Source organism: Pan paniscus, chromosome 9, assembly GCF_029289425.2.
Source record: "Pan paniscus chromosome 9, NHGRI_mPanPan1-v2.0_pri, whole genome shotgun sequence".
Taxonomy (NCBI): domain Eukaryota; kingdom Metazoa; phylum Chordata; class Mammalia; order Primates; family Hominidae; genus Pan; species Pan paniscus.
Window position 1 is genome coordinate 74,993,177 of NC_073258.2, and position 22,709 is coordinate 75,015,885.

Sequence of the window (22,709 nt, forward strand, 5' to 3'; positions counted from 1 at the left end):
ACTCCCTGGAGAACAGTTTAGGGTGCAAAATGAGTCTGGGCTCAGGCTCTTCTCTACATGGTAAGGGGGCTGCCCTTAATGACTGAGAAGATTCTCTTTTTATTGGACAAGCTACCATGCAATGACCTTCATTCTCATATTCTTTGCTACTTATTCCTCATTTCTGACATGAAGTAGCTGGGGACACACAGGTCTCTGTCACTCCATGAATTTCTATTTTATATAGGCTCCATTCTGTATAGTGAAATCAAAGGCTGGATCTACCAAACACTGATACAACTGTAGGTCTATAAATTGCTTAATAAATCAAGGAATGCATATTTTCCAGAGGAGTAATCGTGAAGTTCCCACAGTTCCTTGGGCACATTCCTGCTGACACTAAATTCATCACATACTGCATAACATTTGTTTGGACAGCTTGCTGTCCTTTAGACTGGAACCTAGCTAAACGGTGAGAAAAGGTATTACACTATGTTTCCTACACTCTCCATACCTGGCATAACATCTTCCTGCATGAAAAACTTGATAAATATTCACTGAAAGCACAAGTAAACTGGCCAACCTAGAGTGGGACAAAGGAGCAGTGTGCCACAATAGCAAATCTAGGTATGGCTTTGACTGGAAAACATATTCCTCTAACTCCCTGAGCCTCAGTCACACACATATAATGAGAAGTACTGAACCAGATTCAAGATCCCCTTTGGTTGAGCAGGTGGCTCATGCGTGTAACCCCAGCACTTTGGGAGGTTGAGGAGGGAGGATTGCTTAAGGTCAAGAGTTCGAGACCAGTCTGTGCAACATAACATGACCCCATCTCTTAAAAAAACAAAACAAAACAAAAAATTTGTGGGGTATAGTGGTGCATGTCTGTAGTCCCAGCTACTTGGAAGGCTGAGGTGGGAGGACTGCTTGAGCTCAGGAGTTCACAGCTGCAGTGAGCATAATCCTACCACTGCACTCCGGCCTGGGAAACAAAGTGAGATCTTGTCTCAAAAAAGAAAAAAAAAAAAAAAGATCCCCTTCAACTTGGAAAGTTTTTGATTCTATAAACACTTGAAGCTGTATTCCCCAGAGTGGGGGTCAAGTAATTCTTACCCACTGGGGATGAAGTATGATGGAGGTTTCTGCCTAAAATGAAGGTAGTACATCCTAAACATACTTGAGGAGTGCTTTGGCTAAGCAGATCACAGAGAAAAGGAATGGCTTGGAAGAGTTAAATTTAACATTGGATTAACAGGACAACCCACCATTCTCCCTTTGCAGTTAATATTCTAGTCAACAAGAACTTCCCTCAACTCTTTCTTGACTTGAAACTTTGTATTTGTTTTCCCCTCTGACTACAGTAAAAATCCTGCTCCTTCATTCCTCAGTTCAGGTGTGCTCCAGGAAGCCTTCTCTGACATCCTAAGTCTGGGTTAGACGTCTCCTATCAGAGTACCCTGTATTTGTCTAATCATACTATACTGTACTTTTTATGTCCCACACTGACTGTAAGCTCTGTGAGGACAGGGACCATGCCTGTTTTATTTTACCTTTGTATCCCTAGTACTTAGCATGGTGCCTGGCACAGAATAGAAACTTAAATAAAACATCTGCTGAACACAGCTTGGTTGGATTTGAGTACTTGCTATACTAGATGTGTTGAGTTTGTGTGGAAAAGATAGAATTAACCCATTTATGCTAGAGTCTGCATATTTTTTTGTAAAAAATCAGACCTTGGTCATGACCTTGAGCAGTAGGATATAAATAACTCCCACAAGCTTAGCGTTCCAATAATGGAACACCAGGCATAAGTGGGTTAAGGGGAGAGAGACATCTACATACACTAAGTAGTGGTCAGTGTGGTCTAGGCATTTTCCTCACTTTCATTTATGACCAGATCTTAGCAAGACCCTCTTGAAGTCCTGGAAGGTAGGGAATGTATTTTATTCTCTACACTCCAATAGTCCTAGCATAGTACCTGACACATAGTAGACATAATAATAAAAATAGCTCCATTTATTAAGCAATAATTATGTGCCAAGTACTTTACATATATTATATCTAATCCTCACAAATTCTGCAAGGCCAGTACTATTATTCTAATTTTATAAATAAGAAAGATAACAGGAAAGAGGTGAAGTGATTTAATTCGGGCCACATAGTTATTATAGTAAACAGCAGAGCCAAGATTTGAACTCAGGTCTGCATAAGACCAAAGTTTATTCTCTTTTTCCTGCTAAAATAAGTGCTGAATTGTGAACCCTGGTCTGCTTGAGAATCTCTGTGGTACTTTAGAGAGAAGAGAGAAAAAGCCTAGAAAGGAGGGTGGAGCCCAGCTAAATACAGCAAGAATTCCTTGTGTTGATTCAGAGAGAAGCGAGTTATGATCAGCTCTTGCTGTATTTATGAGGTTGGGTAGCAGTGGAGGAACTAAGTGAATCCAAAGCAGCAACATAGAACTCATCATCAAAACAAGGGACTCACAGCAGCACTCACCAACAGGAGCACAGGCAGAGAGAAAGGTCAGTCAATTCCCTTTACACTCTGATTTCTCTCAGGTCTTTACTAGGGTTTGAGGTTAGCTCCAAATATCACCACTGGCAAACAAAAAACTGTGACTCTGTAGGCTGTGTAGGTGACTTAAAACAAATGAAGATTTGGAAATCAGGGCCTAGCTGGAATCTTAAAGAAGCTAGACTTAGAGGAGAGATTTAGTGAGATAAAATTTTCTAAGCTGTGAGATGGTTAGACGTCCTCATCACCTCAATTTTCCAAGTTTTCCAATCTTACTAGCATGGTGAAGAACAAACAGTGAAGGCTGTACAGCCAGTAAGAACTGGGTTCAAATATTGGCTCCACCAATTAATAGATATATGACCTTAGTCAAGCCACTAAATTTCCTTGGGCTTCAGCTTTTACAGCTATAAAATTAGACTAATTTTATTTTTACCGTCAAGAATTAGAGATGTTTGTAAAGTTCTTAGCACATTATTGCTCGGTAATAAAAACAAGAAAAACTGATACGGTATTTACTAAGTGTCAGGCCCTTACTTAATTCTCCAAAAACCCTATGAAGTAGGTACTATTATTAGCCTCAATTTTATAGATATGTAAATATGCACAGATAAGTCATTTACCCAAGGTCACACTGCTAAAGTAAGGGGCAGAATTGGCATTTGAACCCAAAGAATCTGGCTTCAGAGTCAAGCCTCTTAATGTTGCTGTGTTATGCCTCTTAATAAAACTGGGTCCAAAGACCATAATATCAGCACATCCCTCTTGGGAAGGTTCTTAAAATAAGAAAAAATATGTGGTTAGACTTTCTTCTTGTGTACTACCTGATAATGCAAGGGTCTTGGTTAATAAGCCAGAGTCAACAGAAGGCTTAATATCATCATACGAACGTGGGGGGAAGCCACTTGTATGTGGCAGGCTGTACGTTATGATGGTTGACAGATACAACAGGAAAGACTGAAATGTACTTGGATTTCTGCACTAAGCAGGTAGTCAAAATTATATAATTTTTAAGTACTTGAATTCTGTAGGAGAATAGGCCAGGTATGGTGGCTCATGCCTGTAGTGTCAGCACTTTGGGAGGCTGAGGCAGGAGATTGCTTGAGCCCAGGAGTTAGAGATAGAGGAGTTAGAGCCTGGCAACATAGTGAGACCTTGTCTGTACAAAAAAATAATTAGCAGCCGGGCGCGGTGGCTCACGCCTGTAATCCCAGCACTTTGGGAGGCCGAGGCGGGTGGATCACGAGGTCAGGAGATCGAGACCACCCTGGCTAACACGCTGAAACCCTCTCTCTACTAAAAATATAAAAAATTAGCCGGGCGTGGTGGCAGGCGCCTGTAGTCCCAGCTCCTTGGGGGGCTGAGGCAGAAGAATGGCGTGAACCCGGGAGGCGGAGCTTGCAGTGAGCCAAGATCGTGCCACTGCCCTCCGCCTGGGCGACACAGCAAGATTCTGTCTCAAAAAAAAAAAAAAAAATTAGCTAGGCATAGTGGTACGTGCTTGTGGTCCCCGCTACTCAGGAGACTGAGATGATCATGCCACTGCACTCCAGCTTAGGTGACAGAGCAAGATCTTGTTAAAAAAAAAAAATTTTTTTTTTCTTACAGGAGAATAATGTGGCCTTCTGGGGGATTACCCTCTACCACATATCTGCATTCCCAGCACTGTCGGGAATGCCTCACTTGGTTTGAAAAAAAAAAAAAAAAGGAATGGTAGATTGTTAACAGGACGTGAGCTTATTTTTACAAGCAAGCAGATATTCTTTTAACAGAGTTCATACCTCCTTTATGCCAAACTTTGAAGACCAGGGTTTGTTGTGGGTCCAGAAGCAGCTCTTTTGATAGCCTATTAAGAAAAACAACCACTGTAAACTAAATGTATAGGAACTTTCTGTAGTATAAAACTTAGATTTGAAGAATATCTTGTAATTTGCAAAGCACTTTCCCAATACTATTTCATTTTCGTAGCCATCTTCTGGCATATATTTTTATCTTCACAGTTAAAATGAGGGGATGGAAGCTCAGAGAGGTGAAGTAACTTGCCAAGACTTGAAAACAGGCTCCCCTGACACAACATTTCCTCCCCACCACTCCCAAAGTTTCCCTAAGACAGAGGAGGAAGTATGGAAAAGAAGTTCCTCAACATGCATTTAAGAGTTTTATTGGAATGGGTAATGATTCCGCTTATGCCTTAGAATGAGAGAATGGAGAGAAGGGAAGAGGAAGAGAAAAAGAACATTTACTGAGTGCCTACCTTGGGCCAGGCATGGCACCACGTGTTTCATATACATTTCATCTGCACAAAAGCCTATAACATGGACATTATTATCCTTATTTTACAGATGATAAGGTTGGACTCAGAGAAGTAAAATGGTTTGCTTGAGGTCACTTAAGAGTCAGTAAGTAGTAGGGCTAGGATTTGAACCCTGGCTTGCCTGACCTCAATGCTACACCATGCAGAGGCAAGGCAACAAAATAAGAAAATGCCTAACTTTCACACCAGATAAAGAAGCTGAAGTGGAATCCACTGAACACCTCCAATACATTTATATATTACATAAATTACAGTTTTAAGTGACAAAGTGTTGGAAAGTTCCAAACCAGGTGCCAGTGCTCCAGGTAAGCAAGATGGAGATCTAGAGAAAACCAAGAGGCTTGATTTCATTCCCCAAACACCCCTGGGGAAGTGAATAGAGCCTACTTCCTGACCAATGAGTGGCACGGTGCTAAAGTGAAACAAATATTGGTCAGAGATTCTAATTCTAGCTGGGAATTAAAAGATTCACCTCTGAATTCTAGCTCTGCTATTATCACCTGAGTGACTCTGGCCATGCACTTAGCTTCTTCCAGGCCTGGTTCTCTTACCTGTTAAATGGGATAATACTATTGACCTGCAAGTTGCTATGAAGATCAAAGGAAACAATTTTGTGATAAAGGAATTATAAACAGTGCCATTATTCATTTTTCTTCCAATCCTGCCTCTGTTACCAACAGACTATGTAGCCTCCCTGGGCCACAGTCTCCTCAAGTGTAAAGTGAAGAGATGAAATCAGGAGATTGCTAATGTCCCTTCATCACGTTTGTGAAGTTTTGTAATTGTGTTAGGTTTTTAGGTTGTGAATGAACAAGTCACCTCCACTTAGAAGCTCAGTCCTCTGGTTTCCTGCCTTTTGGGGAGGATTTGATATTTTATATGAAGTACTCTGGCCACTATGGCCAGAATTTCTATAATTTCCAGTAGCTCACTATAGATAGCACTGAGTTTTCACTGCAGTTCTAGCTCCTGACTCATCCCAGCCTCTCAAATTACAAATCACTGAACATGTGACCAACTGCTGAGACTCAATAAGTACACAAACACTGTGAGAAAACAGAAGACCAGACACCATGGGTATGGCTAGTGTTGGTGGACAAGAATTAAACTTTATAAAAGGTGATACAGTATAAATTCTAATAATGATTTTGTTACTATTATCATAACATTGCATCACATTTAATAAAGTTTAATTCATGGCTTCCTATGCCAGCCCCCTCACATTTAATTAGCCCTCTTTGTCCTAATAAAATCTGAGTGGCACCACACAGTGGCTGACAGAACTTTACCTTCTATTTTTTGAGCCTCCCAAAGGAGACCTAACATTTGTTGTATACCTGCTATATGTACCATGAGGCCCTAAATGTCATCTAATTTGGACCTAACAATGACCTTATAAAAATGATCCCCACTTTACAGATGAAGAATCTGTGGCTCAGAGATGTTATGTAACTTGATCACACAGTCAGTAAATTACAGAGATGGAGTTGGAGGCCAAGTGTCTCTGGTTCAAATGCCCAGGGTCTTTCCACTACACCAGAAGTCCTTTCCAAGGATGAAAATCCACAGCCTTTTCTGATATTAGTTCTCTTTGTTTGGAATATCTTTCCGACTCTTATTCATCTGGATAACTTATATACATTCTTCAATATTTAGCTGAGGTGTCTTATTTATGAAGCCTTCCCTGAACTTCTAGGTTGTCCTAAATAATCTTTTTTTCTGAGCTCTACCAGCATCCCCTTCTTATTTCTCTTTATTGTAATTTTTTTTTTTTTTGAGACATGGTCTTGCTATATTGCCCAGGCAAGTCTCGAACTCCTGGGCTCAAGTGATCCTCCCACCTGGGCTCCACCATCCTCCAATGCCACCCCTCCCCTCCCCCAGTAGCTGGGATTACAGGCATGTGTCACCAAACCCAGCTTGATGGTAATTTGTTATTGATATTTTTTCCCAGGTAAGACCATGAACTCCTCAATTGCATGGAGTATCTTAATAATCTTTAATTCCAAGTGCCTAAAACAGAGAGGTCCTCTCACTGAACAATTTTTGAGCATACTGAGAAGAGTTAAAAACACTAAAACAAAACCTTTAAACCACTGCTTGCTGTGAATTCATAAACACTAGGATTAAATAATTGCTTGGATAAGAAAAGCATTTTCCAGGTCTGCTCAAAAATTGTGTTGGTTATAGTCCTTGCTCTGACTTTGTGTCTTGGAACAAAAAGCAGATTCTGGAAGGCTGACGAATAACGGATAACACAAACCTTGACTGCTGTTGAAAATTCCAGATGGGGGAATCTGTGTTTTCAACCACTTGGGTGTATACAGGAGATGACTCATCGGCTGTTGCAAAGGATACACAACAACTGGGTATCGATACTTTCCGCTCTGTCAAGGGGCTCCCTGAAATAGAATAAAGTGCAGTGACTGTACTTTAGGGTACACAAGAAGCCTCAGATTATACAGGCACAAGCAGGACTATTCCTGGTCCTCTTCTTCCTATGGGGTCTTTGCTCAAGCTATCCCCCTGTGTCTGAAATGTTTTCAGGCTGGGTGTAGTGGCTCAAGCCTGTAATCCCAGCACGTTGGGAGACCAAGGTAGGAGGACAACTTGAGCGCAGAAATTCAAGACCAGCCTGGGCAATACAGTGAGATCCCATGTATAAAAAAAAAATTAGCCAAGCATGGTGGCACATGCCTGTAGTCCCAGCTACTCAGGAGGTGGGAGGATCTCTTGAGTCTGGGAGGCAGAGGCTGCAGTGAGCTGAGATTGCACCACTACACTCCAGACTGGGGGACAGAGTGAGACCGTGTCAATCAATCAATCAATCAATTGATGAAATGTTTTCAGTGACCTTTCTGCTATTACCCTGTCTTTTTAAGGCTCAGTTCATAAATATTCTCCAAAAAGAAGTGACTTCTCTCATGTTCTGTACTTTGTGGGAAGATGGAAAATACTGTGTTGAGAGGCAAAAGACAGGACAGAACTACAAAGAGTCCTGAACCTAAGAGTCAGATGACCAAATATTAGCTCTGCCACATACATGCGATGTGATTTTGGGCAAGAAGTATCTAGGCCACAGCTTCTTCAACTGTAAAATTGGGCATATTATACTTACACTTCCAAAGATATTGTAAGGATTAAGATAAATACTAAGAGTAAGTAACAGTTACATATCACTTACTGTGATATGTAAGGCACTGTTCTATGTACTTTATATATATTAACTCATTTAATCCTTACAACAACCCTATAAGATAGCTATTTCTATCCTATTGATTATTTCTATCATGTAGATTTCTATCATTATTTCTATCATTGTTATTTCTATCATTATTATTTCTATCATATAGATTTCTAAAAACTGGGTACTGAGAAATTAAATTAGTTGGTCACATATTTATTAAATGGTAGAACTGAGAGTCCAATTCAAGCATTCTGGCTCCAGAGTCCATGTTCTAAACTGTCTCCTATATTGCCTCTACTATGGGGTTAACAAATGTAAAATACTGGGTGCTGGTGAGAATACCTAATGTTAATTTTTACAAGATCAGGTTTCCAATGTGGGAGACTTGGTCAAGTTATTCTGTCTTAAGACAGTGTAAAATGAAGATGGCTGATGATACTAGATAGTCTAACTGAGCTGTCCAGGAAGATAACCCACTAGCCACATGTGGCCATTCACCTTTAAATTAATTAAAACTAAAGATAAAAAATTTACTTCCTTGGTTGCACTAGCCATATTTCAAGTGCTCGATAGCCACATGGGGCTAGTGGCTACCATACTGGACACTGAACCCACAGAACATTTCCATCATAACAGAAAGTTCTTTTGGATAGCACTGAATAATAGACACTTTACAAAATATAGACTATATATTTCATGAGATCACTTTCAGCTCTAAAATGCTATGAATGTCAGGATTACAGATGAAGGAAAAGAGATGAGCAGAGCAGAAAAGAATAGAAGAAGTATGTCCTAAACATAATCGACATGCTCCAGGGAACAGATTCTGTATGTGTATTCTAACTGGTTTGTATTCTTTATAACTGTCTAGCTCAAGAATTCTCTCCTGGCTAACATGGTGAAACCCCGTCTCTACTAAAAAATACAAAAAATTAGCCAGGCGTGGTGGTGGCTGCCTGTAGTCCCAGCTACTTGGGAGGCTGAGGCAGGAGAATGGCGTGAACCCGGGAGGCGGAGCTTGCAGTGAGCCGAGATTGCACCACTGCACTCCAGCCTGGGTGACAGAGCGAGACTCTGTCTCAAAAAAAAAAAAAAAAAAAAAGAAAGATTTCTCCAAATCCATACTCCCACTTCTCTTGATAGGTGAAGTTCATCTTTGAGGCTCCACCCTTTTCTCTATCTCGCTGCTCCTTTCAGTAAGTACTCCTCCAGGGGCCTCAGTCTGTCCCTCTGGACAGAAAGCATTCTGATGAACAAATTCACACTCAGGAACCGCGGATTTTATTCCTGTCCACATGCAGTTTAACATTTAACAAGTCCACATGCAGTTTAACATTTAACAAGTAGTCTTGAAAGAGGTTCCAAGATGGCCGAATAGGAACAGCTCCAGTCTGCAGCTCCCAGCGTGAGCAACGCAGAAGACGGGTGATTTCTGTATTTCCAACTGAGGTACCGGGTTCATCTCACCGGGGCTTATCAGACAGTGGGTGCAGCCCATGGAACAGGGCGGGGCATTGCTTCACCCAGGAAGCACAAGGGGTCGGGGAATTCCCTTTCCTGGCAAAGGGAAGCCGTGACGGATGGTACCTGGAAAATCAGGATACTCCCACCCTAATACTGCACTTTTCCAACGGCCTTAGCAAACGGCACACCAGGAGACTGTATCCTGCGCCTGGCTTGGAGGGTCCCACGCCCATGTAGCCTCGCTCACTGCTAACACAGCAGTCTGAGATCGAACTGCAAGGTGGCAGTGAGGCTGGGGGAAGGATGTCCACCATTGCTGAGGCTTGAGTAGGTAAACAAAGCAGCTGGGAAGCTCGAACTGGGTGGAGCCCATCGCAGCTCAAGGAGGCTTGCCTGCCTCTGTAGACTCCACCTCTGGGGGCAGGGCATAGCTGAATAAAAGGCAACAGAAACTTCTGCAGACTTAAACGTCCCTGTCTGACAGCTTTGAAGAGAGTAGTGGTTCTCCCAGCACGGAGTTTGAGATCTGAGAACGGACAGACTGCCTCCTCAAGTGGGTCCCTGACCCCCGAGTAGCCTAACTGGGAGACACCTCCCAGTAGGGGCTGACTGACACCCATACAGCTGGGTTCCCCTTTGAGACGAAGCTTCTGGAGGAAGGATCAGGCAGCAACATCTGCTGTTCTGCAATATTTGCTGTTCTGCAGCCTCCGCTGGTGATACCCAGGCAAACAGGGTCTGGAGTGGACCTCCAGCAAATTTCTAACAGACCTGCAGCTGAGGGTCCTGAAAGTTAGAAGGAAAACTAACAAACAGAAAGGACATCCACACCAAAACCCCATGTGGACGTCACCATCATCAAAGACCAAAGGTAGATAAAACCACAAAGATGGGGAGAAACCAGAGCAGAAAAGCTGAAAATTCTAAAAATCAGAGCGCCTCTTCTCCTCCAAAGGAACACAGCTCTTCGCCAGCAACAGAACAAAGTTGGACGGAGAATGACTTTGACGAGTTGAGAGAAGAAGGCTTCAGACCATCAGTAATAACAAACTTTTCTGAGCTAAAGGAGGATGTTCGAACCCATTGCAAAGAAGCTAAAAACCTTGAAAAAAGATTAGACGACTGACTAACTAGAATAAACAGTGTGGAGAAGTCCTTGAATGACCTGATGGAGCTGAAAACCATGGCACGAGAACTATGTGATGCGTGCACAACCTTCAGTAGCCCATTTGATCAAGTGGAAGAAAGGGTATCAGTGATTGAAGATCAAATGAATGAAATGAAGCGAGTAGAGAAGTTTAGAGAAAAAAGAGTAAAAAGAAATGAACAAAGCCTCCAAGAAATATGGGACTATGTGAAAAGACCAAGTCTACATCTGACTGCTGTACCTGAAAGTGACAGGGAGAATGGAACCAAGTTGGAAAACACTCTTCAGAATATTATCCAGGAGAACTTCCCCAACCTAGTGAGGCAGGCCAACATTCAAATTTCAGGAAATACAGAGAATGCCACAAAGATACTCCTCGAGAAGAGCAACTCCAAGACACATAATTGTCAGATTCACCAAAGTTGAAATGAAGGAAAAAATGTTAAGGGCAGCCAGAGAGAAAGGTTGGGTTACCCACAAAGGGAAGCCCATCAGACTAACAGCAGATCTCTCAGCTGAAACTCTACAAGCCAGAAGAGAGTGGGGGCCAATATTCAACATTCTCAAAGAAAAGAATTTTCAACCCAGAATTTCATATCCAGTCAAACTGAGCTTCATAAGTGAAAGTGAAATGAAGTCCTGTAAAGACAAATGCTGAGAGATTTTTCTCACCACCAGGCCTGCCTTACAAGAGCTCCTGAAGGAAGTACTAAACATGGAAAGGAACAACCAGTACTGGCCGCTCCAAAAACATGCCAAATTGTAAAGGCCATCAATGCTAGGAAGAAACTGCATCGACTAACAAGCAAAATAATCAGCTAACATCATAATGACAGGATCAAATTCACACATTAACAATATTAACTTTAAATGTAAATGGGCTAAATGCTCCAGTTAAAAGACACAGACTGGCAAATTGGATAGAGTCAAGACCCATCAGTGTGCTGTATTCAGGAGACCCATCTCACGTGCAGAGACACATATAGGCTCAAAATAAAGGGATGGAGGAAGATCTACCAAGCAAATGGAAAACAAAAAAAGGCAGGGGTTGCAATCCTAGTCTCTGATAAAACAGACTTTAAACCAACAAAGATCAAAAGAGACAAAGAAGGCCATTACATAATGGTAAAGGGATCAATTCAACAAGAAGAGCTAACTATCCTAAATATATATGCACCCAATACAGGAGCACTCAGATTCATAAAGCAAGTCCTTAGAGATCTACAAAGAGACTTAGACTCCCACACAACAATAATAGGAGAGTTTAACACCCCACTGTCAACATTAGACAGATCAACGAGACAGAAAGTTACCAAGGATATCCAGGAATTGAACTCAGCTCTGCACCAAGCGGACCTAATAGACAGCTACAGAACTCTCCACCCCAAATCAACAGAATATACATTCTTCTCAGCACCACATCACACTTATTCTAAAATTGACCACATAGTTGGAAGTAAAGCACTCCTCGGCAAATGTAAAGCAACAGAAATTATAACAAACTGTCTCTCAGACCACAGTGCAATCAAACTAGAACTCAGGATTAAGAAATTCACTCAAAACTGCTCAACTACATGGAAACTGAACAACCTGCTCCTGAATGACTGCTGGGTACATAACGAAATGAAGGCAGAAATAAAGATGTTCTTTGAAACCAATGAGAACAAAGACACAACATACCAGAATCTCTGGGACACATTTAAAGCAGTGTGTAGAGGGAAATTTATAGCACTAAATGCCCACAAGAGAAAGCAGGAAAGATCTAAAATTGACACCCTAACATCACAATTAAAAGAACTAGAGAAGCAAGAGCAAACACACTCAAAAGCTAGCAGAAGGGAAGAAATAACTAAGATCAGAGCAGAACTGAAGGAGATAGAGACACAAAAAACCCTTCAAAAAAAAAAAACCAATGAATCCAGGAGCTGGTTTTTTGAAAAGATCAACAAAATTGACAGACCACTAGCAAGACTAATAAAGAAGAAAAGAGAGAAGAATCAAATTGACACAATAAAAAATGATAAAGGGGATATCACTACTCATCCCACAGAAATACAAACTATCATCAGAGAATACTATAAGCATCTCTACGCAAATAAACTAGAAAATCTAGAAGAAATGGATAAATTCCTGGACACATACACCCTCCCAAGACTAAACCAGGAAGAAGTTGAATCCTTGAATAGACCAATAACAGGTTCTGAAATTGAGGCAATAATTAATAGCCTACCAACCAAAAACATCCAGGACCAGACGGATTCACAGCCGCATCTACCAGAGGTACAAAGAGGAGCTGGTACTATTCCTTCTGAAACTATTCCAATCAATAGAAAAAGAGGGAATCCTCCCTAATTCATTTTATGAGGCCAACATCATACTGATACCAAAGCCTGGCAGAAACACAACAGAAAAAGAGAATTTTAGACCAATATCCCTGATGAACATCAATGCAAAAATCCTCAATAAAATACTGGCAAACCGAATCCAGCAGCACATCAAAAATCTTATCCACCATGATCAAGTTGGCTCCATCCCTGGGATGCAAGGCTGCTTCAACATATGCAAATCAATAAACGTAATCCATCATATAAACAGAACCAAAGACAAAAACCACATGATTATCTCAATAGATGCAGAAAAGGCCTTTGACAAAATTCAACAGCCCTTCATGCTAAAAACTCTCAATAAACTAGGTATTGATGGGGCGTATCTCAAAATAAGAGCTATTTATGACAAACCCACAGCCAATATCATCTGAATGGGCAAAAACTGAAAGCATTCCCCTTGAAAACTGGCACAAGACAGGGATGCCCTCTCTCACCACTCCTATTCAACATAGTGTTGTAAGTTCTGGCCAGAGCAATCAGGCAAGAGAAAGAAATATTCAATTACAAAAAGAGGAAGTCAAATTGTCCCTGTTTGCAGATGACATGATTGTATATTTAGAAAACCCCATCGTCTCAGCCCAAAATCTCTCTTTTTAAAATTTTATTATTATTATACTTTAAGTTTTAGGGTACATGTGCATAATGTGCAGGTTTGTTACATATGTATACATGTGCCATTTTGGTGTGCTGCACCCATTAACTCGTCATTTAGCATTAGGTATATCTCCTAACGCTATCCCTCCCCCGTCCCACCCCACAACAGTCCCCGGAGTGTGATGTTCCCCTTCCTGTGTCCATGTGTTCTCATTGTTCAATTCCCACCTATAAGTGAGAACATGTGGTGTCTGGTTTTTTGTCCTTGCGATAGTTTGCTGAGAATGATGGTTTCCAGTTTCATCCATGTCCCTATAAGCAACTTCAGCAAAGTCTCAGAATACAAAATCAATGTGCAAAAATCACAAACATTCCTACACACCAAAAACAGAGAGCCAAGTCATGAGTGAATTCCCATTCACAATTGCTTCAAAGAGAATAAAATACCTAGGAATCCAACTTACAAGGGATGTGAAGGACCTCTTCAAGGAGAACTACAAACCATTGCTCAATGAAATAAAAGAAGACACAATCAAATGGAAGAATATTCCATGCTCATAGATAGGAAGAATCAATATCGTGAAAATGGCCATACTGCCCAAGGTAATTTATAGATTCAATGCCATCCACTTCAAGCTACCAATGACTTTCTTCATAGAATTGGAAAAACCTACTTTAAAGTTCATATGCAATCAAAAAAGAGCCCGCATTGCCAAGACAATCCTACGCCAAAAGAACAAAGCTGGAGGCATCACACTACCTGATTTCAAATTATACTACAAGGCTACAGTAACCAAAACAGCATGGTACTGGTACCAAAACAGAGATATAGACCAATGGAACAGAATAGAGCCCTCGGAAATAATACCACACATCTACAACCATCTGATCTTTGACAAACCTGACAAAAACAAATGGGAAAAGGATTCCCTATTTAATAAATGGTGCTGGGAAAACTGGCTAGCCATATGTAGAAAGCTGAAACTGAATCCCTTTCTTACACCTTATACAAAAATTAATTCAAGATGGATTAAAGACTTAAATGTTAGACCTAAAACCATAAAAACCCTAGAAGAAAACCTCGACAATACCATTCAGGCCATAGGCAAGGACTTCATGTCTAAAACACCAAAAGCAATGGCAACAAAAGCCAAAATTGACAAATGGGATCTAATTAAACTAAAGAGCTTTTGTACAGCAGAAGAAACTACCATCAGAGTGAACAGGCAACCTACAGAATGGGAGAAAATTTTTACAATCTACCCATCTGACAAAGGGCTAATATCCAGAATCTACAAAGAACTTAAACAAAGTTACAAGAAAAAATCAAACAACTCCATCAAAAAGTGGGCAAAGGATATGAACAGACACTTCTCAAAAGAAGATATTTATGCAGCCAACAGACACATGAAAAAAACTCATCATCACTGGCCGTCAGAGAAATGCAAATCAAAACCACAGTGAGATACCATCTCACACCAGTTAGAATGGCGATCATTAAAAAGTCAGGAAACAACAGGTGCTGGGGAGGGTGTGGAGAAATTGGAACACTTTTACACTGTTGGTGGGACTATAAACTAGTTCAACGATTGTGGAAGACAGTGTGGCGATTCCTCAAGGATCTAGAACTAGAAATACCATTTGACCCAGCCATCCTATTACTGGGTATATACCCAAAGAATTATAAATCATGCTGCTATAAAGACACATGCACACGTATGTTTACTGTGGCACTATTCACAATAGCAAAGACTTGGAACCAACCCACATGTCCATCAATGATAGACTGGATTAAGAAAATGTGGCACATACACACCATGGAATACTATGCAGCCATAAAAAAGGATGAGTTCATGTCCTTTGTAAGGACATGGATGAAGCTGGAAACCATCATTCTCAGCAAACTATCCCAATAACAAAAAAACCAAACACCGCATGTTTTCACTCATAGGTGGGAATTGAACAATGAGAACACTTGGACACAGGAAGGGGAACATCACACACCAGGGCATGTCGTGGGGTGGGGGGAGGGGGGAGGGATAGCATTAGGAGATATACCCAAAGTAAATGATAAGTTAACGGGTGCAGCACACCAACATGGCACATGTATACATACGTAACAAACCTGCACGTTGTGCACATGTACCCTAGAACTTAAAGTATAATAAAAAATAAAATAGAAAATGTGGCACAGATACACCATGGAATACTATGAAGCCATAAGAAAGGATGAGTTCGTGTCCTTTGTAGGGACATGGATGAAGCTAGAAACCATCATTCTGAGCAAACTATCTCAAGGACAGAAAACCAAACACCGCATGTTCTCACTCATAGGTGGGACTTGAACAATGAGAACACTTGGACACAGGAAGGGGAACATCACACACTGGGGCCTGTCGTGGGGTGGGGGGAGGGGGGATGGGGGAGGGATAGTGTTAGGAGATATACCTAATGTAAATGACGAGTTAATGGGTGCAGCACACCAACATGGCACATGTATACATATGTAACAAATCTGCACACATATGTAACAAACCTGCACGTTGTGCACATGTACCCTAGAACTTAAAGTATAAAAAAAAAGTCAAAAAGAAAGAAAGAAAGAAAAAAAAACATTTAACAAGTAGTCTTTAAAAGACAGGTTCTAGTTCCATCTACTCTGACAAGCCTCTCTAGGTGCAATCACTGAACTTTATAACCCCAGTTAGAGCTTCCAACTTAAAATTTCTTTCAGGGAAAGAAAAGTAGCTACAGCTTTGCTTTGATATGTTTTCCTCAACGTAAAGAATTTCCATTAGACCAATTCTTTTTTTTTTGAACAGAAAGAAAACTGTTTTATTACACAATTAAACTTGAATGTGACATGCATCATAGTCAATCTGCTTAAGAGACTGCAGAGACAGAAAGATGGTCACCAAAATTAGTCCACAAGTAGAAGAATTTACAGCACCATGTCATAGACCAAATTCTTTTCAAACTTTCCCACCAAAGTAACAATGATTCACAGAAGAGTAAATATTAAACTCAGAGAAGAGTAAACATTAAACTCTGAAGTGTAGGAGTCCCTGTTGCCTTAAAACAACTACAATAAGCATAACATCTACTAGTAGGCTTGTCTTTCATTTTAGAAATTCATGAAGGTTTTATATTATATTCCATAATACAACCATATTTGTATCTGAAATGTATAAATGAAAAACAGCATTTCTGTTCCCAAATATTGGTTAAAAAATTGACATGCTATTATTTAATCTTGTGACTTCTAGCACCCAGGGCACAAAACCAGACCAGATGACATTACTTTTTCAGTCATTTGTACTGGAAATAATAAAGAAAGAAACTGGGTGATGGGAAGAGAAAAGAGAATGGAGATTTTGTGAGGAAGCTTGGGAAGGAGAACTGAAGAGAAATGCTAGCCTTGGAAGGAAGATCTAGTGGCGTCCACAAAGCAGGAGAGAACTGAGGCATGTACAAGTTGCCAACAAAGCAGGACCTGGAAAAAGGCTGAACCTGGAAAAAGGCAGAGGAGCCTTAGAACCGGGAAAGCATTAAAGATATAGTGAACTATATGAGGAGCAAAACAACAAAACAAAATAATCACTGGCTACAACTTGGCCAAACCAGTTTACCAGCATATTAAAGAAAAAAAATTTTTAAGGCTAGTCAAGGGAAGCAGTAGGAGTTACAAGCATATTTTTGAAAGAACAGGGAAAGGTAATTCTAATTTAATGGTAGTAGGCAAAAAATCAGTTAATGGAAATCAATAAAATAGTATTCATATTACTAATGTAAATGTATAAAATATCACTAATAGTACCCAGTGAGCTATCTTCTTAAAAGTTTTATTTTAGTGAAACTGAACAGTATTTATGCAGATTGACTTGCTGAGCATCCACCCCCACCTACTTTTATTGCGTTGTACTCCTTTATTGTACAGATTGGAAGCATTAAAAGCTACATTTCTCGGACTCTTTTGCAGCCAGGGTATGGATGCAAATTGGCCTCTACCAATCAGATGCCCTCACAAAAGATCTGGAAGGCAGGCGGGAGGCAGAGGACATCTTTCTTTTCCTTCTGCTTTTGCTAATAACAAGGATGATGATGTAGAGACATTGTGTTTTTTATCTAGCATTTGGTCCCTGGGTGCAGAGAGGCCCTGTGGCAATGGCTATGACGAGAGCTTCTGATTCTTAGATTTCAGTTTTGGCACTGTATTCTGAACTTAAAAGATTTAGTGGTTCCCTCCTAGAAGTTTAGCCTAGAGCTCACTCCTCTAGCCCTTCTAATGACTTAAAGTACCTTAATATTCTATATTAAACTCCTCTCTGCTTAAAATGGCTGGATGGGTTCCGTTTCCTCTGCCTGATATAGCTTTCATCTCTCATTCTTTCTCCCATTTTCCTTTTTCGGTCTTAAGCTTCAACTAATTTCTTCCAATAAAATGTCATAAATCCTCACAATTAGGAAGAGATAACCTGGCTCTACCACAGCAGCTCTCACATATTGTATAATAATCTGTGTTTCCCTCACTAGACTGAGAGCTCTTTGAATGCACAGAGTATTCCCAAGGCCCTTATTAAATGTTTGCTGACTTCCCACTGCCCTTTGTCTACAGATAGTTGCCCAGGCTTAGAGAGAGGAGTTGCCTTGTCTGCTTGCAGTACATACCCACAGAAGATAGCAACATCTTCTCAAGAAAGCTCTGAGGAAGATCAGCAGAGAGGACCAATCACTGTTCCTAGAGGCAGGACACCTAGGTTCCAATGTAGTCTGCCATTGCTTTAGTGTGACATATTGGATACACCACTTCATTCTGGCTAACTGGGCCTCAGTTTTCTCATCAGAAATAAGTGCTCTCAAACCACCTTCCACAGTAAAATTCTAATTCTAGATATATATCAACCTCGCTCACATCTCTCATGGCACTACCCCCGTCCCTCTGGTTTATTTATTTATTTATTTTTTTTTTGAGACGGAGTCTCACTCACTCTGTCGCCCAGGCTGGAGTGCAGAGGCACGATCTCGGCTCACTGCAACCTCCACCTCCTGGGTTCAAGTGATTCTCCTGCCTCAGCCTCCTGAGTAGCTGGAATTGCAGGCTTGCGCTCAGCTAATTTTTGTATTTTTAGTAGAGAAAGGGTTTCACCATGTTGGCCAGGCTGGTTTTGAACTCCTGACCTCAAGTGATCTGTCTGCCTCAGCCTCCCAAAGTGCTGGGATTACAGGCGTAAGCCACTGCGTCCGGCCATCCTCCAGTTTATTTTTAAAGCTACTATTTGCTAAAGGCCTTGAAACAAAACTATTTTGACTTTGGAAGAAGATAGTTCCTTATTTAGTCTTGAACAGACACATTCCTTTTAGCCAAACAGGTGGGTGAAAAAGAAATCAGCTTGGGAGAGCAGGTCTATCAGGTTTCTCTGGCTCTCCTCTTATAGGTGGAAATTCATCTGGGCCTGTTTACATTCTGAAAAAGGTCAAGTTCTGAAATACTTTTGGAAGCAGCCCAAAAGAAGGCTGCTATACCCCCCACAGGGTTGGGACACACATTGAGAGCAGTTAAGAAGACCTGAGGTGAACCAGTTATGCCATTTAAGAATTTTATGCATCAAGAAAGGTGTAATTGTTTCAGTGAGATTAAAATAACAACTTCTCATATTTAGATAATGCGTTATAGCTTGCACACTGTTTTCTTACACACTAAAGTTGTGCTGATAACGTCTCTGAAAATCGCATAAGATAGGCATCTCTATCCCTATTATAAAAATAAGGCAACCAAGGAACAGAGAAGTGGCTTGCTCATCACATACCTGGTTAACTAGCATTGAGAAGAACCACGGTTTCCTGACTCGTACTTTAGATTTTTTTCCATTGCAATCATTCTAATTATCTCCATCTGGTTAAGAGAAGCGCTCTCCCTTTGGCCTGGAGTGAATGGATGGAAACTTCCCCCTTATTAAGCAATGTCCAATTTTTTATGTTAATAAAAACTTAGCCCAGCAGGTGTATTAAGCTAACATTAGCTGACACCTCCTCTGTGTCACACCTGTACAAGGTGAGTCAGATTTGATTCTTGATCTGCGGGAGACAAACACAGACAGATAATTACAACCCAATAAGATAAAGACTATGCTAAAAGCACATGGGAACCCAGAGGTGTCCTGAACTCTGCCTTGATGGGCTAAAGAATGCCTCTAAAAGTTGATAATATTGAAGCTGATTTTATTTTTTACTGAGTATAACTTATGCTACTTCAAATCATTTTACCTCTCTGTTCCTTATTTGTCTCATTTGTAAAACAGGGCTAGAAATACCTGTTTTGTCTAATATAAGTATACAAACCTTAAGAGTATTGAAGCTGATCTTAACCGAAGCTTCCTCAGAGCTTTTTCTAACATAAGTATCCAAGAAGTTCTTTTATTTTCAGAACCAGGACTACAGTGGTGACCACAGACCATTTCAGAGCTGCTTCAAAACTCAGCTTTGCTGAAGGCAAAGCTCCTAATTTGGGGCTGTTTGTGAATCCTCTGCATAAAGGTTTGCATGAAGGAACCACTCATTTCCTTCCTTAAGAAAGCGCTTCCAAGGCATAAAAAGGACAGACACTCTGAGAACACTATTAAGGCAAGAGGAAAGTCAGAAGTACAGAGTGTAGAATCATGGTCTCCTACCAGAAAGTTTCTGTCGCCTGTTCTCCATTCTTGCTGCCACCTTGCTTGTTTAGGCTTCAGAACTTGAACTAATGTGACGGCCCTCTCAGTGATCGCTGCTTTCGGTATTCTCCAGTATCTTTTTCATACTGCCACCAAGATTTCATGTCTGGTCAACAAATATGACCTTGCCTCTCCACAGATTAAGACTTTGTTGGTTTCATCTCACCTGCAGTGTCAGTCATGTAGCATACAAAATGCTGCCTATGTAGCCTAATTAGTCTTTCCAGCCCCATTTCTCACTACTTTTTACTCACATTTAATGACCTTTTTTTGGCCAATGTCCCATTCTCTCATACTACCAAGCTTTTGAGCATGCTGTTTCTTCTCATTAGAATGCCTTTTTCCTCTTTCATTCAGCAAACTTGCTCCTCCTCCTTCAAGAGTAGGCTAAAGTGACACCAATACTTGGAAGCCTGCCCTGACCACCCCATTAGCAAAAAAATGCCCTCTGTGTTCTCAAAGTTTTCCTATACTACCACATCCACCTCCCCACAGCTTTCCTCTTTCATATCGTTTATTCCTCTGTACTAAAAATGTTAACATGTCTCTCCATTAGGCTGTCTGTTCCTTGGGGACAGGGACTGTGTGTTGTTTGTTTATCCCAGCACTGTGATCTTCATGATGCAGCAAAGCAAACATCATGTCCTCCTGTTTTATGAATATGAGACATAATGCCTCTCACATTTCTGGCAAGAGTTGCAGACCTGTAAATCACTTGTTATTTAGCCTCTTTCTGTTTAGCCAGGTCAAGGCAAGCATAGGGTAGACATCTGACTTTCCAGACGTCACTGTTGTATCCTGATTTCCACCCTGCAGTGATAAGCCCATGCAGTCCTTCCTCCCACAGACATTTATGTGTCAGTCAGGCACTGTGCTGAGCATAGAGTGTAGACCTATAGTATAGAGATCTGCCCATTGTCTCTTTGAGTATAGACCTGCCCATCTGGCTCTGCAGAGCACATTAACTATGTAACTTCAGGTCATTTTACCTTTTTGAACTTCGGTCTCCTCATTTGTGAAATGATTATGTATTGTAATCTCTTCAAACTATAATCCTGCTCGTGGCAAGGATTAAAGGGGATACAGGGAATAACCCTGATCTGAAATGCTTGGGGCAAGAGGTATTTCAGATTTTGTAATATCTGCATTATACTTATTCAGTATGCCAAATCTGAAAATCTGAAACCTGATATATTCCTATGAGCATTTCCTTTGAGCACCAAGTTGGTGCTTTTGGATTTGGGATACCTAACCCATAATTAATGTACAAAGACTAGAATAGAACTCAGCACACAGCAGATGATGCTCAATAAATTATTATAAAATTTTGCCAAGTGATATTATAAAACTGTAATTCACTGTCTCATTGAAAATTTATAAGTATATTTTGCTTTTTTTTTAACAATATGGGAATTCTCCTAAAATGTAACATATACCATATCTTTTGTATATTAAATTTTATTTTCAATGCAACTACAAAAAAAAACTTTCCAAAAATAAAAGAAGCTTTTTAATACTTTCCTTAAACTCATTCATCTATTGATTTTTTTGGTCTTTAAAAAAAATTTGTCAAAAATGGCTGCTTTGGTGGGGCAGAAAATTTTTTTTTCTTTAAAAACAAGTAAAAATTGTTCAATTTTGTGATTCACACTGCACTTGAAGAAGACTTTGTCCTGATATAGAATGTTTCAAGGTTTCTGATACACAATGGCTGAAATGGATGAGAACATCAAGGATCATTATGGAAGCTTATAATCCCAGGAGTAATGGCTGTTGGTAGTATAAACGGGGAGGAGTAGGAATGAGAGATAAATAATAGTTACTATGAGCACAGGTTTTGTTTCTGTTCCAAAGTAGTAAGGACACATGGCACAGTTTGAGAGACACCAATACAGAGATGACAGGAGCCAAACAGAGAGGTCAAATCTGAATCAAATGATGTATATTGAAACTTTCTGGATTCATAAGGCCATGGTTGACTGGCTCTCATAGACACCACACATCTGAACATTGTTAATCACAGCCATTTACAGATGAGAAATTCAAGACAGAGAGAAAGAATACCTTGCTCAAAGTCACACATATGTACACATACAATTTATTGGCTAGGGACACAGGGATAAATATATTCCTACTAGAATGTAATCTCCACAGGGCACAATTTTTGTCTGTCTTTTTTTTTTTTACTGTTTTGTCCCTGGCACCAAGGACAGGGCTTAGCATGTAGCAAATACAGTAAGTTTTGTTGTAAAATAAATGAATACACGATGAATGAACAAATGAGATGAGGTCTTTGCTTTTGAACAGTTCATATCTAGTTGAAAAGAAAACCATGGAAACAACTGCAGTACTGTGTGACATATGATATGATACAGGGGCAAAGTGCCAGGGGAGCAAATAGAAGGGGGCC

The 22,709-nt window shown here is 40.4% G+C and overlaps 1 protein-coding gene across 5 annotated transcripts in view; it reads right to left on the minus strand.

The window, feature by feature from the left end:
- C2CD3 (C2 domain containing 3 centriole elongation regulator) overlaps window positions 1–22,709 on the minus strand; it is a 159,570-nt gene that overhangs the window by 38,867 nt on the left and 97,994 nt on the right. For all 5 annotated transcript variants that reach the window (XM_055094647.2, XM_003814675.6, XM_055094648.2 and 2 more), the window contains 2 exons: window positions 7,074–7,212; window positions 4,278–4,342 (listed from right to left, as the gene is read on the minus strand). In XM_055094647.2, coding sequence (XP_054950622.2) covers window positions 4,278–4,342; window positions 7,074–7,212 — 204 coding nt within the window. The remainder of the gene's footprint in view (window positions 1–4,277; window positions 4,343–7,073; window positions 7,213–22,709) is intronic.